This window comes from Musa acuminata, chromosome BXJ2-5 (assembly GCF_036884655.1).
Source record: "Musa acuminata AAA Group cultivar baxijiao chromosome BXJ2-5, Cavendish_Baxijiao_AAA, whole genome shotgun sequence".
NCBI lineage: Eukaryota > Viridiplantae > Streptophyta > Magnoliopsida > Zingiberales > Musaceae > Musa > Musa acuminata.
This window is the reverse complement of record NC_088342.1, coordinates 9247838-9265000: the sequence shown is the minus strand read 5'-3', so window position 1 is coordinate 9265000 and position 17163 is coordinate 9247838. Positions and strand designations below refer to the sequence as shown.

At 40.0% G+C, this 17163-nt stretch overlaps 2 protein-coding genes across 3 annotated transcripts in view; one reads left to right on the top strand and one right to left on the bottom strand.

Moving 5' to 3' along the window:
• LOC103984846 (structural maintenance of chromosomes protein 6B-like) overlaps positions 1–6983 on the bottom strand; it is a 28309-nt gene extending 21326 nt beyond the window's left edge. Inside the window, exons 1-3 of one of the 2 annotated variants that reach the window (XM_065108661.1) lie at positions 6699–6983; positions 6510–6615; positions 1336–1469 (exon numbers count right to left, since the gene is read on the bottom strand). In XM_065108661.1, coding sequence (XP_064964733.1) covers positions 1336–1469; positions 6510–6615; positions 6699–6855 — 397 coding nt within the window. In that variant the 5' untranslated portion in view covers positions 6856–6983. Of the gene's footprint in view, positions 1–1335; positions 1470–2827; positions 2905–6509; positions 6616–6698 lie in introns of those variants that run through there. The other variant, XM_065108662.1, reaches the window with a different exon arrangement.
• Positions 6984–10852: 3869 nt separating this feature from the next.
• LOC135612397 (zinc finger protein ZAT9-like) lies at positions 10853–13123 on the top strand. Its single transcript, XM_065108660.1, has one exon. It carries the CDS (start codon positions 11074–11076, stop codon positions 12139–12141), a length of 1068 nt encoding a protein of 355 aa, XP_064964732.1. The 5' UTR covers positions 10853–11073; the 3' UTR covers positions 12142–13123.
• The last annotated feature ends 4040 nt before the right edge of the window (positions 13124–17163 follow it).

Sequence of the window (17163 nt, the reverse complement as noted above, 5' to 3'; positions counted from 1 at the left end):
CATTGGATACCCTTTTGGCAAGCTCGATGTTATTTCTTAACTCCTTCAATATTTCTTAACATTGGATATTCTTAAAAAGCTCGATGTTATTTCTTTTACTTTCTAGATTATAACTCCTTCAATATTTGCTTGTTCATCCTCCTATAAGGCAATGTTTTCAAAAAGCACTCGGGCGCTTACCTAGACGCTCGGGTGAGGCAAAACCTGAGCGCCTTGCAACACCTCAGGGCAAGGTGTTTCAATGAAGCATCACTCTAGCGCATGGCTGAGCCTAAGCATTGGACGCCTTAGGCGAACGCACAAGCCAAATCGAGTCGACTTCAAGTCTGGGTTTGACTGGTTAAGTGGGTTTCAATCAAACCCACTCCCCACCACACCCCACTCCCCCTCCCGTGCATGTGCCCGACCCAATGAAAGAAACCAGAAGTGAAACCCTAACGCTCATCCACCACCTTCATACACTTCATCCACCACTGTAGCTCCATCCACTTTGCCCACCGCAGTCGGCAACCTCGTCTACCACCTTCATACGCTTTGTCCACCACCTTCAGCAACTTCATCTACCATTGCAACTTCATCCATTCGCCATTGTAGCTTCGTCTGCCGCCCTCTCCAGCTTCATCTGTCGCTAGTTTCCACCTTCCTCCACAACCGTCGATTACTTCTCCATCTTCTCAATCCTCTCTTTCTCATTTTATAGGTAATACTTTTATCGATTAACTTGTTGCACCATATTGAGGTGGCGCATTATTAATCTGTTAGAAGTTAGAACTTAGGAGTTTGTGATCAATTAACTCGCTACCAAAGAGTTGGGACTCTATATTACACATAAAGGTCAATTAGTTTGTTGCACCATCTTTATTTTTGTAATCATATCTAATTATTTATCAATCATAATATAATTTTTAAGTTTTAATATTTGGGAGTGCCTTACTCGAGCGAGCACTTAGCACGTCAAACATTTTGGGACCTTGGTAAAATGCACCTAAAACTTATAAAAACACTACTATAAGATTAAATCCAACAAAGTTGACAATTTCTTAAGTCTAACAACTAAACATATGATTTCTTTTTCTATAACGGTTACAGTTATATAATGATTCTTCCATCACAATGTTTCCTATCATTATACAATATAATCGGGTTTAATCCCAAGATAAAATTAATCATTAAGAAAGATCACCTTCTAATGAAGGATAATCCATTTGTTTCTTAAGTTAAAATAATATTCAAAGGAGAAAATAAAAGGATAATATACCGGTTACTTTTTAATAATAAAAACTATGATATTATCTATCAACAAAAAAATAAAAGGGGGAGGAGAATATATTTAACCTTGATGGTCCTTTAAAATAATCAAACTTGATGACTCTGTTATCCTGCGTTCTATCATGATGAGGTCACCATAAGATTCATGCTTGAAAGCATCCTCCCCGTGATTCTTTATTTGAACAAGAACAGTAGCATAACTGCAAGAAGAAAAGCCATCATGTTTTAGAGCAAGTTCCAATGCCTAGCCCCGCTGATGAAATACCAAATTAACGTGAGCTTCCTGTTTAAGAACCTAATAACTCAACAAAATTGGATACCTTTTCTACACTAAACACCAAAACTGACAAGAGCACCATATAATTCACTATTAGTTGACCTAAGAAAATTGATACTACTCATTTTGTGAACATAGCACAAGCACCTACAAAGAGAGAAACATAAACAGTAAGGATATAACCTTGACTTCATATTTGCTTCTATGGTGATGAAAAAGAGGAAAAAGCACAGATGAATTAGTTAAAAGTTGTTTTATTTTAAAGAACTAATTTATGACGTGCTAAGCTGAAATCCTTCCAACTTTACAAGTGCAACTATATGACCCATCCACACAATCAGAAATTTCATATTAATTTCCTACTCTAAGCCTCACACTCATACATCAATCTCACCAAAGCCTCAGTTTGAGAATTAGACTTAAGATGGTTTCGTGGACTCTATTATATTTTCAGGTTTCACAATCTATCTTGTGGCTTCAGATACCATGGGCAATTCAAAACAGATCTCAATTGATATCAAAGCTCTGAAACTATATTTAAGTGCAAGTTTCCTCAAAAAATTCAAATTGCATGAGCATGAGTGTGCCTGGGAACCAGTTGTGCTTTCTATCTTTATTTCATGCTTCATCACAGTTTGCTTTTTTGGATGTTTGTTTACTTTATTTAAACTCAGTCAGACATCACCGATGTGCAACCTTAGCTTCTCAAAATTGACCATCCAGAATAAAAGGAAGAGTTACGTAAACAAATAAGTTCTCTTCCAAGGAAGAGCTTACTCAATAAACATTTAGATTAAAGACGAATAAGTGGTCCGGAGCATAGGGTGAATGGTGTAGGTGGAAATTGGTTACAGAACAAAACTTTTGCTGTTAAAAGTTGAACACACAAAAAATTGCTTAGAAATGAAGAAGAGTTGCATCCTTGTGTATTACCAAAAGGCACAAAATGCGATAAGAGAACTAGTTAGAACTAAAGTTGGATTATAACATTATAGTTTGCCTACTAGCATCAACAACATAAAAAGTCATTCGTAAATGGATGATAATGTTAACCCACAGTTCTGGTCAATAAACAAGTAGCTACTCAAGAATGAGTCGTATGTTTCCATGTTAATGGAAGTCATTCATTCGAGAAAATAAACAACAATACCTTTTACATCAACTACATAGGATTACTCCAAACTTAAGATGAAAAGAAGCTTCAATAAAAAAAATAACATAAGTCATGGTGAGGCACCATAATGACAGGTACCACATTATCACAAACTTAGTTAGTTTTACCTAAGTTGTGCGACACCCTTGTGTGTCCATCCATAAAGGATCGACCCATCTGAAACCTCTTATGGTCCCATAAGGACCTGCAAAAGAGAAGACGGGTTACAGGAAGTGTTTAACTCGGGATCCCACAAGTAGACATTTCAACAAACACTTGATATGCAACGCAAATTACAAATATAGACTTTGCAAGCTCTGAACGATCGCATGACAAAGGGTTCAAGATGGTTCGTCACGACTAAAAGTCCCCATATGACATTGTTGTGAAACAATACAGTAAACTAGCCCTGACAATACCCCAAAAGCCCATTTAGTCATATGTCATCCGAGTAACTCTAAAGTATTGTACTGGCTGACACTCCGCACCACTCTACAGAGCTAGAAAACCCCCAAAATGACTACTTGGATGGCCTATTTTGGGGTAGATTTTCCTTTGTGCGGTGGCTGCACACAACCTCTGGTTACAAGACTAAAACGGCCACAAAAGCCAACCAAAATGGAGCTGTCAATCCTATTACAAGCCCTCTACATGCCATGAAAAGCATGAACAAAACTGAAAGATACGAACATACACAAACATTATATCGAATACATTGTGTACAGATTTCTCCATGACATTCTCCTCCACTTATTCATTTGAAGTCTTTACAGACATCTCCTCGTCTTTACTGAATCATCAATTTTATGCTTTAGCTACAACACACCTCCCACGACTTCCAGTTGCTCTCCATCGCTAGAGAGCAACTAGTGTACGGTCAAACTTAGATCCGCTAATGTTGCTTCAATTCGCCAATGACTCTGACTCTGGTGTGGGGTCGGTCAAGCTGTGTTGATTTTTGCTAGTTCTTGCAGATCCCTCATATGAAGAAAAAGACATTCTTTATTATGCGTTGATCTCTCAAACGTCTCGCGTTGTTTGAACTAGTTGGATGCCTATTAAAACTTTAACGAGCATCGCTTTGCAGACTTGAAAGTTTATAAGGTCTTTCCTTCGTAAAATTTGTTCATTGATTCCTCTTTTGCTTAATTATTGCCTCCAAGGAAGTTCGCATAACTTCTATTTTTTATGGTATTTGATTGGAAAATAAAACAAACAATCTACTCTCAATAGAACCAATCACCATTAGTGAAGATATAATAGTTGTAGTCTTCCACTAAGTCTTTTTGAAGGATCTTTGAATATGTGTAGAGATCATTTGTTGGATCAATAAGAGAAATAGGATACTTGGTTTTGCTCATTCTCTTAAGAGTTACAAAGTCAAAGGTTATTTGATTTCATCCGCCTCCTCAAGGATTGTGCTTCATGCATCAAGCTGGTTACTATCCTTTGCTTGCTCTTTGCTCACACTTTTAAAGCACCCAAAGTATTTGCACTCCTTGCATTGAGTTGGCTAATGCAATTTTCCTCCTCATTGTCATCGAACTTCTAGAATGCAAAAACTTTTACCTAAAAAGAGAAAAATTTTACACGACTTAGAGCAAGTCTCCGATAGTTTTGGTCACCTCTCCAATTGTACCATCTTCTCCATCATTTTCGTTGCCTGCTCCTCTGAATAGAAAAGGTATAGCACCGCATACTGCCTACTTCGTTCCTTGGTCGAACACTCCTGCATCAACCCGAAGTCCCTCACTTTCGACAATCTTGATGAGAAGTCCATCAACACCGGTTTTATGAAGTTTCCTAACCTCTATCCTTTTGTCTTAGCTCGATACATAGAGTTTGCCTTAGCATTTTCCATCTCCTTGACCCCCTTTCACAACCATACACTCTCCCTCTATAAGAGCAAAGGATCAATAACTCCAGAAAAGTCTTGCTTCTACAGTACCATGGCGCTACTGTGCCCATGGCCCTACTATTCGTCACCTCGTATATACATCTCTTTCTTCATGATCGATAGATTCACCTCTATGACACTGTGGCACTCCTCTAAGTCCACCTTCATTCTAACTGACGCTTGGCTTCGAGTAGTTAAGTCCTTCTGGACTCGTCATCACTTCCTCGCCCCTTTCGACCACTTGTTTCAATGTCTCTGTTTTCTCCAAGCAATCCCCCTTGGTTGATGGAACAACATACTACAACTCTCACGCATGGCCTTCGCCATCATGTTGTAGAGCTCGTGTCGATTTTGTTCTCCTTTGCATCCTTGGAAGGAATGTTCGTTCGTTCGGATTTGTCCTCAGACTTGTCAAGCTCCCTCAAGTGAATATGAGTTTTGGAGCAATCCAACTCTCCATTCGCTTCGATCATACCTATGTATGATCAAGCCCCCCACATGAGACTCGTTGGTACTTGCACTTGGAATCCCCCTCAATGGTACACAACCCTCATAAGCTGACGATCAAAGCTTTTATCTGATGCAAAATTCAATACATGTACGAAAGACTTACCTCAGCGAGTACGATGGTATACACTAATTGAATCCATAACCCTTCTTGTTGTCGTGTTGCTCACTGAAGTGAAGCTCCCAATGGCTCTCGATCATACCTCTGTATAATCGAATCTCTCACATGACTTCTCCCATATGTGCCGCATTGCCTCGAATTGTTCCATCACGATCCGCTACATCATGTCGCCTCCTAGTGACATCTTTATTCCATTCTAATCTTTGTGGGATGAACTTGGACTGCGATCTCTCCGTCTGTAGCCTTCACCTACACATCACAAGACCTCCACCACCTTTGATTGTGCTATCTTCTTTGGTAATCAACCTTCGTCCGCCCACTTTTAGGTTACACATGGACAAAACGCAGCTCAAGGATAGTCTGTTGCCCAACATCTCTTGAAGTCTACCGACTTCACTGAAATTGATGTGTCATTGTCTAGATCATGGGCCCCTACCCCTAGCACAATCTATGTTGTGCACAGCTTCTTTTGTGGCAACTCGAATGGCAACACTACGACATATTATTTAAGAGTACTGTCGCCGCATCCTCTTGCCTCATGCCAAGGCTATCTACATATCTTGTTTTTAGGCAGTTTTGCCTCTGCACGATTACCACACACAATTTGCGTTTACTAAACTAAAACAATCACAAAAACTAACCAAAATGAAACTGTCAAGCTTACTGTAAGCCCTCAACATGCTATGAAAAGCATGAACAAAACCAAAAGGCAGACAAACACAAACATTAAATCAAACACCCTGTATATAAATTTATCCGTGACAACGTGACAAAGCCAACAAATTATATTATGGTTATATCACCTCGTAACCAAGACAATGTTTTTTACATTACACAATAGTTTTTATTCTATAATAATCATTATGTTCCAATTAAATCATCTGCAGCCACAAATATGACATTTTCCAGTATCAGGCTCATTCACACACTATTAGATTTTTTTATGAAGTAAAATACTAAAAGAATTCTTAATCTACAAACCTTCTTTACCACTATCAGTTGTGTCCAAAAACAACCCAGCTAGTCTTCAAACCACTAAGCGCAGTAAGATAATAACATTTCCCTGAGTCAAGTAGCGGGATCCCATAAATGTGTACATTACTAATCAAATGCCATTCGTAACACATACACCGCACTCAAACAGAACCAAACAAGACAATCAACAAACAAATAAACAATATCCAGAAAATGAATTTTGCCAGTGACACAAGAAAAAAAAAAAAAAAAAAGCGGGCTTTTCGTCAATGACGAATTAAAAGGACAGGAAAAAGGAAATCAAATATACCTGCAACCCGTCTTTATGAAATCCTTCAAACTAGACGCCCTCTGCGTGCCCCTCGCTCGGGACCCAAACGCAATACATAAGGCGGTCAGTATCGCACTCTTTCCACCTACAGAACAAAACCCTAGTTCAGCACGAACGAAAAACAAAGATCCAGAAACCAGTGATCGAGGTGGGTGTGATCCGGCATACTCCCGTTCTGGCCGGTGATGAAGTTGACCCAATCACCAAACTCGATCTCGAGGCTGCTGTGGCACATGAAGTTCTCGAGGCGGATTCTGGAGACGACCCCAGCTCCGGATCTCGCGGGGTTCCCTCGCGGCTCCGCGAAGACCCTAGAATCGCCCATGGGGGTTGCTGTCCTAGAAACCCTATCGACGGACCGAGACAGGAAAACGATGCAGGAGAAGGAAGGCAACGAGAGACGAAGCGACGAGGGAAGGATGGAAAGAGGGAAGAGATGGGGAAGAGCGCCAAAGCTGGAGTAAGGCGAAACCATGGGTTTTTTGAAGGCTTTAGAAAAGATGGGGCTCGCGATTTGACCGGTTTGCCCTGGGCCCTCCGTCAGTACCGTTGGGGGGTCGAGCGAACGGCGTCAAGACGATTTCTTTTAATCGCCCAAAAGGAAAATAATAATAATAAAAGGCAAAAATATGCATATATATGTTTCTTCTTATACTTCGAATTGTTTAAACTCTAACTAACATAAACGTATTTTAAAACTATTATCTTGATAAGAATATCAATTATATTTTTTTCTACTTTATATTTTATCATAAATTAGTTAAGATTAATTATAGTTAAAAATAGTTTATTTGAGTTTTTCGGGATGATTGTTATCGAAACTATAGGAAAAATTGTATATAAAAACTGTATATATATATATATATATATACTTGTAAAACACAAAATGTTACATAAATGACATTTATAATGATGTTAATGTATTCAAAAATATTATGTAGATTCTTATATACATTGGTAATTATAATATTGTCCTTTTATGTTTGAAATTTTGATGAAATTATCAAAGGATATTTTGGATTTTCTAACTATAGTTTTTTTTATTGAATGAATGCTAATAAGAGAGAGATATATATATATATATATATATATATATATATATATATATATATATATATGGAATATTTAAATGATATATATGTTGTATTGAGTTTTAAAGTGATAAATATGTTATTTTTAAAATTATATGTGCTTGTACTCCTAATTAAAAAAGAAAAATCATGCACCATACAACGGCTATGAAATATTATCTCAACTGATAAAAACCTTAATAAAATATTAATAACCCATGTAAAAGGAATGTGCTTGGAGAATTTTTTTTATTTACTTATTATTATCTATTATCAGTGATAAAATATTATCTCTATGATTTAGAAATAAATACAATAAACTTAAGAAAATTATATAGGAACTTAATGAATAACATACTTATCTATTTTTCTATCAATGTTGAATCCAATTGGCTGTCATCGTTGTCATAATATTTTGTAGAGTTCTCCAAAATCCCAACACACTAAAACTATAATTAATTGGAGAAATATAGCTTAAAGTTGCCGATGCAACGATTCAATGAAACTTGAAGTAAACACACGCTGCACGCAAGCAACAAAGAAAACGTTCTTGCAAGCTTCCGGTAGAAGCATGCAAGCGTGCCCGGCATGAACGCGGTGGAGAAGGCCAGAATAGCAACTCCACTTCTAATCCAACACGCATCGTTAGTGACCCATCCACAACGCGTTGATCGCCTCATGGTCTTCGCATTGCTATCGATCGGCTTCAGTAAAGTCAGCAGCTAAGTCGGAGGAAGATGAGATTTGACCAAAACTTGCACTCCCGTGGAGTTACCACCGGTAAAAGAATTCTTCACCGTGATATGAGCGTGTGTGTTGCGTGAGAGAGAGAGAGAGGAAGAAGAGCAGGTGGAGGAGTGGACATGGCGGAGAAAAGAAAAGAGGAAGAGGATTCCATTTGCCTCCAAGCTGAAGGACAAGAAGTGTCGAATCCTCCTTTTAACCACAACTACTGGTCAACCTTTAGCTCTACATATACACAAGTTCAGCTGCAACTTTTAGATCTTCCATTCATAGGTTTGTCACTTGCCGTACATGAACCGAGTTGCGACTTCTGATGAGTCAGTATCATGATATAGACGTACTGAAAACTCTCAATCCTTCCAAATCGTTAAGGGATATAAGTGCTTATTTTTCTTTATAATATTGAAGAAAATTAACTCGTAAATACTCCTTCTAAAGGTTGTTGATATTGCTAAAATGTAATTAACATCGACAGAACCAATTTTGTATCCACCCTCAAATATATAGCTTTGTGATCGACAGCTGGTCCTTTTTTCCGGTGTGCATGTTTGACCTTCGCTCTCGGTGACTGTCCCATGCATGAACTTGGATTGACTGTCTTGCGACAAAGAAGAGAACAAGGTAGGCTGCGCTGACTTCTGTGGCTAGAATTCAACCCTCGGAGTCTTCGCTCATAAACCTAATAGTTCGATTCCTACGCTGCCATGCATGCATTCTCCCATTTCTCTTGGTTTTGGAATCGATCACTTTCACGTCGAATTCCTCATTTTTGTGCCTTCTAAACGCACAACAGCACTATCAATTCCACGAGAAACTTTGGTCTGATGATTCACTACAGTAAACAATACTATTACATCAATCATCATTAATTGCTAATAAAAGATTAAAAAACTACAGTATATGTAGAGAACTGTGTCGAGAAACCTTTCTACAATTTAGTATCGACATGATAAGTGTTGGCGCATATCAACATGATTTGATTTACTATTAATTAATTTAACACATCCATGGATGAGAAAAGTGAAAGATTTATGTGAGGCTATTGACATAATGATCTTATAAACACAATCTTAATCGATTTTAATTTTTTATATGTCTCGATCATAATAAAAGATATCCCAAATAGTTTATAATTATTATTTTATTGTTATTTATTTATGATTCATGTGATAGATTTAACAATTATGAAATACTTATGATGTCCAATATATACTAATACAACAATACATAATTCTATTTTCGCCACTTATCATTTATTATATATTTACATATTAATAAAATAGAAAAAAAAAATAATGGACTGAGAAGGAAAAAAAAAGGAGGAAGATGGTGGTTAAAATTAAAATTTAATGATATGTATTATTTGATTGATCGACTCAACCATAAATACACTGATTCGTATATTCCATTGTAATCTTATTTTTTTAACATTAACTATAGCATAATATATATATATATATTTATTTATTTATACTATTTGTATGGAAGTTTGATGGGAGTTAAAAGAAAAAAGAAAATTTTTATTGACGAAAAATAACAACGCGGTTCACATCAGCGCCAAGTCATCCTACCCACTAATCGCGTAATCTTCAAACTCACGAGGCGAGTTCTTTCCGGAACACAAGTGGGGGCCACGCATTCCTTGGGAAACACGTTGGCTGCCAGGGAGGTATAGTCATGGGTGGCGTCCTGTTTCGGTCCAACTTCTGCTCCTTGCATGCCTTCGTTTTTATGGAATCGATAATACAAACCCAGCCAACTAAAAAAAATGAGAATTATACGCATTTGCTATTTTGTTCTCTTCTTCTGGAATTATTATTAGAATTTGGATACGGTAATATAAACCCACCCACTTCAGATACGGTAACTTCGGATTCACATGACGTAGACTTAATGTACCAAAATCAATAATAGCTCAACTAATTAATTAATTAATTGAATATTCAACTAATTTGCATGTGGACAACGTGGTACACATTTCTTAGTTTGGCACAAAGAAAGAAAACAAATAAAATGATGTAGGAAATTCTCTTATTAATTAATATTTCGGAAGAAGAGAAGACATTTCTCAATCTGAAAGCACAAGGCCAATTTCTCAATCTCAAAGCATAAGGAGCACTTCAAAGTGTGTGCCGGTTAGGGTGGTCCTGTCAACAGATTAGCCATGGATTCGTGGGCCGATATAAACGGCACAACCACGATTAATTGTGCAACAGCTCAGGTCAAGGTGGTTGCGTTTCGCACGTACCCCTGACACGTGTGTATATATATATGTATATCGAATCGTATTGTATTATGTTTTTATTGCATGTTTGATTCGGTTAAATCAACCTTATGATACTAAGAATTATTAGGATGACAGGAGGAGATGGACTGGGAATGTTTTCTTAAGAAAATACCTGCTATAGAAGCTAAAAGATTGATTACAGAGATGCATCTCCAGAATGACTTAAATTGGTTTCTCCCATTGACCTCCAAGCCGAAAGATACATGCCATTTATGATTCGAGTTCCCTTTTACCAAACACCCTTCTCGGTTTCCTCTCTCTCTATCTCTCTCTCTCTGCTGCTGTTCTTGTTCTCGTGGTGGGGCGTGACTCCTTTTGGTCGAGCAATGCTTGTCACCTACTCATTTTTAGCTCCCACTTCCCGTCCTTCCTTCTCTTACTTGTTAAGAAGAATGATCGAGTGAGTGCGCAAGAAAACCTTTGCCGTTTAGTAGTTGATTCGATGGACAGGCACACCTGCAATCTCTGCTTCCGCCGCTTCTCCAACGGCCGCGCTCTCGGGGGGCACATGCGCTCGCACTTCATCGCCGCCGCCCCTCTGGCTAGGCCGCCGCGCTCACACGGGTACTCTTCGGACTCCACCTCCTCCGCCCAACGTGCGGCGGAGCGTGCAGTTGAGGAGGAGGAGGTGGTGGTGGTGGAGATGGAGAAGGAGGTGGGACTCTGTTACGGCCTCCGCATGAATCCCCGGAAGAGCTTCCGGCTCGTGGATCCCGAGTTCTCCTCTTCCACCTTCGCGGCTGTGGAGGCAGCCGGCTCCTGCGACGTCGTGCAGGACGGGGAGAGCGAGACCGAGTCCCCCCGCGGCCAGCGCCTCCCGACGAAGCGCCCCTGCAGGGCCACCGCCCCTCCGCTGGATCAGCCGGAGGGGGAGCCGATGAGCTCCGTCTCGGACGCGACCCCTGAGGAGGACATCGCCCTCTGCCTCATGATGCTCTCCCGCGACTCCTGGGCCGCTACGGTGGAGGATCGCCCGTTGGACGGCTCCGATGACGAGGACACCCGCCGGCCCGCCGCCCGATCGCGGCCCCCGCCAAGGAAGGGGCGAAGTCGATACCAGTGCAGCGCGTGTAAGAAGGTGTTCCGGTCGTACCAAGCTCTCGGCGGCCACCGAGCAAGCCACAAGAGGACCAACGGCTGCCGCCCGGTCACCGAGCCCCGGATCAACAGCGAAGCCGACTCCGTCGACGCCAATGCCGATGCCAAGGTCCACGAGTGCCCCTTGTGCTTCAGGGTCTTCAGCTCCGGCCAAGCTCTTGGCAGCCACAAGCGGTCGCACTTGACGTCCTCCGCCACGACCGTCGCCGGCAACTCGCGGTTGGCAGCCCCTCCGCCGCCATGCTCTCCGCCGAGCACGTCCCCTGTCTCCGCCGCCACCAAGCACGGAGGCAACTTCGGTCTTATCGATCTCAACTTGCCAGCGCCAGAGGAAGACGACGCCGAGCTGTCGGCCGTCGAAAGCACGCAATCTGTACCCACACAGCCGGCACGTCGAAAGCATGCAATCTGAGCAGGCCTTCTAACACCGGAGCATGCGATACCCAAGTCCAAACTCCAAAGCAGAGGTAAGACTCTCAGAGACAAAGAAGCACAAAAAAGGTAGCCCCTTTGAAGTAAATTATGCAGCATCAAATCCTTTTCCTTCCGCACTGATATCGGATAAAGCTGGTGTCTTGATGATTTTGTTTGTATGATTCTGCTCCTCTTTGCTTCTGCTGACATAAGTTCACAGGTTTCTTGTGGTGTTCAAGTTGCAGCTGTTGCTTACTGTAACAGCTGATGAACAGTAGGTGACATCAATGGCTTTCAGCAACTGCTTCAATAAAATTAGAATCAATTCTTCTTCTTCTTCTCATCTTCTATACAAAGTGAATTAAATTAGCCAGTGAGAGAAGAGCAGAGCAGCTGGCAGCTGCTATCGTTCTTCTTCATCCGATCTGTTCCCTCTGATACTTGGTCTTTTCTTCAACCTTTGCTTCGCTTCTTCACTGATACTCCTCTGGTACACGGCGCCTCAGCATTTCCACGTTCCACCTTCTCCATCCGCCCTCGCTGTTACTGTTGGATTGGTCCAACCGAGGCCGTGCTGTTGGTGAACCAGGATTGCGTACGCTTGCGGTGGTGGGCGAGTATTAATTGGCCTCGCATTGGAGTCATCTATCCTCCTCCGGCTAATTACTCCTCCGCGGCCGAATCCGAACTCTTCCGCAACGAAACCGCGGCGTCGGAGCGCACGGTCAAGATGCGGAACGGTGGGCCAAAGCGTGGTCTTCACGGAGGCACGTCCGATGCACGTTGGACGGCTGTGATGGACGGTTCTGCGGGTCTCTCGTTCTGTGCTTGGCTCGGAGCGAGTCGCGTGTAGAACATGCGACACCTGTGGAGAGAGACCCTCGCTGTTTCAGTTACGAAGCACCTCCACATCGCGCCCGGTCCGATTTGGTCTACTTATTTTCCAGCCGGTTCAGAAGTAATCTGGAACGGTTCTCGAACTATCCGTATGCGGAAGCGAACCAACTGCTCCGGCTCAAATGGACGGGTTCGAACCGGTTGTTCAACTGTTGCGACGAGCACAAACAGCAGCATTAGCGGCGGAGAAAGATGCGTGAGGGTGGAGGGCCGGTGGGAGGCGGGTCAGAATCCTGTGATGGAATGCAAAGCAGATTCCCATATCTTCCCTCCCTCCCTCTACTTTATAACAAAAGCCTTTTATGCACTTCCCCTTTGACCATCCAACTGTTCTCTCGCCACCTTGCTCATCCTGTTCTTCTTTCTTGCTGCATATTCTCACTTTTGTTTGATGATACAGCGATGGTTGAACTCTCCTGTTTATCCAAATCAAGATGTGAAGATACCAAAGACTTTGATTAATGTTAGTGATTGGTCATATGAGCAGCCCAGTAGATTACTGGAGACTTCAGCTGCAAAGTGAACTAAACTAGATTGTATAGTATACGCTGGGAGAAGTCGTCATCACACGGTGGGTAGGCCTTCTAGTGTTGTCAGTAGTAACTCATGGCATTGTTTTCGATTCTTGCAACATAAGCATCAAAATGCGTTGTCTGCTGCGGATGCTTCTACCACAATTCACTGGGTGAATGGGAAATTGGCAATGTGTTTTGAGGGTGGCAGGGGGGGAGGAATAAAGTAGGGAGCAAAGAATAATAACATATATCACGATAGAGAGAGAGAGAGAGAGAGAGAGAGAGAGAGAGAGGGCGGGGCAGTCTTGTGCTCCATGAGTTGGTGGTTGTCGGCTTAGATAGAAGGGAACAAAACAGAGAGGGAGCATTGGGTGTGAGGTCGGGAGCTTTCCACTCTTCACACACAGGTTTGAAGTGCACATTGGAGTGACCAAAGGAACAACTCAATAGCTACTCACTGTGACTAGTTGCCAAGCTTTCTTTTCCTTCTTGCCATCTCATTTGCACAAGGAATCTCAACTACAGAAGCACAATACGGAAACAAGGCTGGAGTGTGGAAGAAGAGATTGAATGATATGCTTGGATTTGGTGATGGATTGATTTAGAATATATCTTTGCTAAGTAGCAAGCTTAGGGTACCTTTATGCCCCTTGAACCCTCTATTACTTCTCAGAACACAGGATGTGTCCTTAAGCTTCTCCACTAAGTGTTTGACAAAGTGAATGCAAAACAACATAAGTGCCTTAATGTCGAATTCAATAAGGGATCATGGAATCAATCTTCATCAGCAACCAAAGAGAATACCTCCTCAATCATTATCGAGTAGGTCAAGTGTATCGGACCAAAACACATAGATCTTAGTGGTGAAGGTAGAACTTGTTGTGTGGAAGCATCACTGACATGGCATTTCCTTTGGGGAACCACAGGGAAGCTTCATTTTGATCATCGTTTTCAAGACCCAAATGTCGAAGAGGTCAATATCCAAGTACTTTCCCTCTCACAAACACATACACCCACTCATTCTCTCTCATGTTGCAGTTCATAACCCACTACATTTTTGCAAGGAAACCTTTGAAGTTAGCCCCACATCACTTGGAGTTTGGCAATGCCTGTGATACAAAGAAAATTTTGGGAAACATAAATGCTAAATTTTCATGATCTGACAAGAATCAATCAAAGCATTTAGTTGGCTATTCAGAATAGCTTCTTGTGAAATTTATTGGAATTGTCCTGTTTATGGAGTGCCATAATGCATATATGGGAAGGAATCCTATCTGACAAAATAATTTATCTGATGGCAACTGTTCTGTGGATAGTCCAAAAGAATCCATAACACCTTTAGGTGGGGAACCCACAATCTTCATGTTGCTCAAGCTGATGCCTCCTTGACTTGCATTCCATGTGCCCAAGTAGGTCTAAGTAACCACCCAAGGCAAAGACTTTTAGCTATCAAACACTAACATTATTTTCAGAATATTAAATATATATATTACATGTAGCACTAGCTCTAGTTACAGATTTGACATCTAAACAAACAATATATCTCAGATATCTTATATTGCAGTCCTCACAATGACAACCTGAAGTTGATCCCTGGCAATGGAAGGGGCTATAAATCTACATTTTGATGGAATTAGGTTCTTAGCCAACCTGTCAAAAAGATGTTTCAAATATCAAAGAACAATTAGTGTTTGAATAGGAGTATAAAGGCCAGGTATCATCCACTAAGCATCTACAGATTGAACATAGTTGATTAGTTTTCAGTGGAAGCCAGGACAAGTTGCAGTGCTTTAAGTAGCTGCTATCATGATGATGTTTTCTGTGTGCAGAGTGAAGTGAAGGTTTCCTAAAAATTGGAACTCAAAAGAGAAGGCAATCTTTTACATTTGTGGCAGTACTGTCCATCAATGGACTGTGATTGCTGAACTTGCACAAACCACAGCTGCCACAATGATGATACTGTTCTACCCACAAGCATATCTAAAGGTTGTGTTGGAGCTCAATTCAGAGGCACATGCATTGTTTATTGTGTGTCACTACTACCAAGTGAATCATGCATAAAGAAGATGGTATTTCCTTTTTCTTCTGAACCTTTAGGAATTGTGCTATATTGTTTCCATATTACAGATGGTCAAGAAAATTTTCATCTGTGGTGGATTCTTTCGGTTTTTGGAAGATCAATAGGGCATCCACCTCAAAGTATTAGGATTGATGTTTTGACATTTCATGTTCTGTATTCTCTCCTACTCTTGATCGAGTAATGTTTTATGCCCATGACAAACTGGAAGGGCATCAACATGACATTGAAGCCTCATAATATGTGTCATTAGGTTAAAGGTCAATAGTTAGTTGGTGCCATTGAATGTGGAATGTATAAGAGAAGATGTAATATATAGTTTTATACTATATTTCATTCTCATTATTGTATCTTCCCTTCTAATATCTAAATTTGCTTTCTGTTTCCAAAATTTTATCTCCTCCTTTCAATCAAGGAAAAGCCATAGTTTCCGTAAAAATAATAAAAGATAGCAATATATTTCTAAATAAAGAATTTTAACCAAATGCAAAACCTCTTTAGATCACTATTATTCTAGCATATATATATATATATATATATATATATATATATATATATATATATATATATATATATATATATATATATGTCATATCGTGAGATATCGCTTGCTACAGACGATCTGATAGGGGATCGATACACGAACCATCTAGTACTAGATGATATTTACTAAAAAACTTTATATTATCTTATCGAGCTTGTACCACTTGGCAACGGTAAAAATCCTCTCATTACCAACCTATACTAATCGATCTGATTTTGATCATTGTTGACATAGGACTCATATCTTACCCTTTCTAATGGTCGGACCATTTTTAAAATCAAATGTTTGTAAATAACTTCTCAATCATATATAGCAACCTGCTCAATCCAAATATATGACAATGACGTTGACAATATTACCTCAATAGATAGTGATGACGATGCTAGTGAGTTGATGGTTATATTTATATAATTTGAAGGTAGGGCATGGACTCCGAAGTATTTTATGTATACTATCCAAGATTCAAAGAATAAAGCTTGATATGATAATTAGTCATTCTTCTCAAAGTAATAGTACGATGATCATCTTATGATATGAATAAGTAGATTAGTGACAAAAATAAAAGTTTTAATATTTCTCGTACTCTACACCAATATATGTTATAATTGTACTTATCTCAAGATCTACCTCAAACACGCATTGTTCATGACGATCAAACTATAATCATCACCACGTTGATGCACTAATAGTGTACGGTATAGTAATATATTATGTTGTGAGATCAATTTTAGGATTAAGTCTAATAAATATATCAAAATGATATATAAATACATAGGTTCGAGGATCCTGATTCATTGCCCATAAAGTCTCATTATTTTTTTTTTGTGATTAAACTAGGTATATACATTGATCAATTACTTAATTCATTTGAATCTTATCGTTTAAACTATTTAACAAATGATATAATAATTAAAATTTTTTTAGATAATTTGATATCAAGGCCTATCTATAATGTACTATAAAGCTATTCCTCAAATTCCAAAAAAG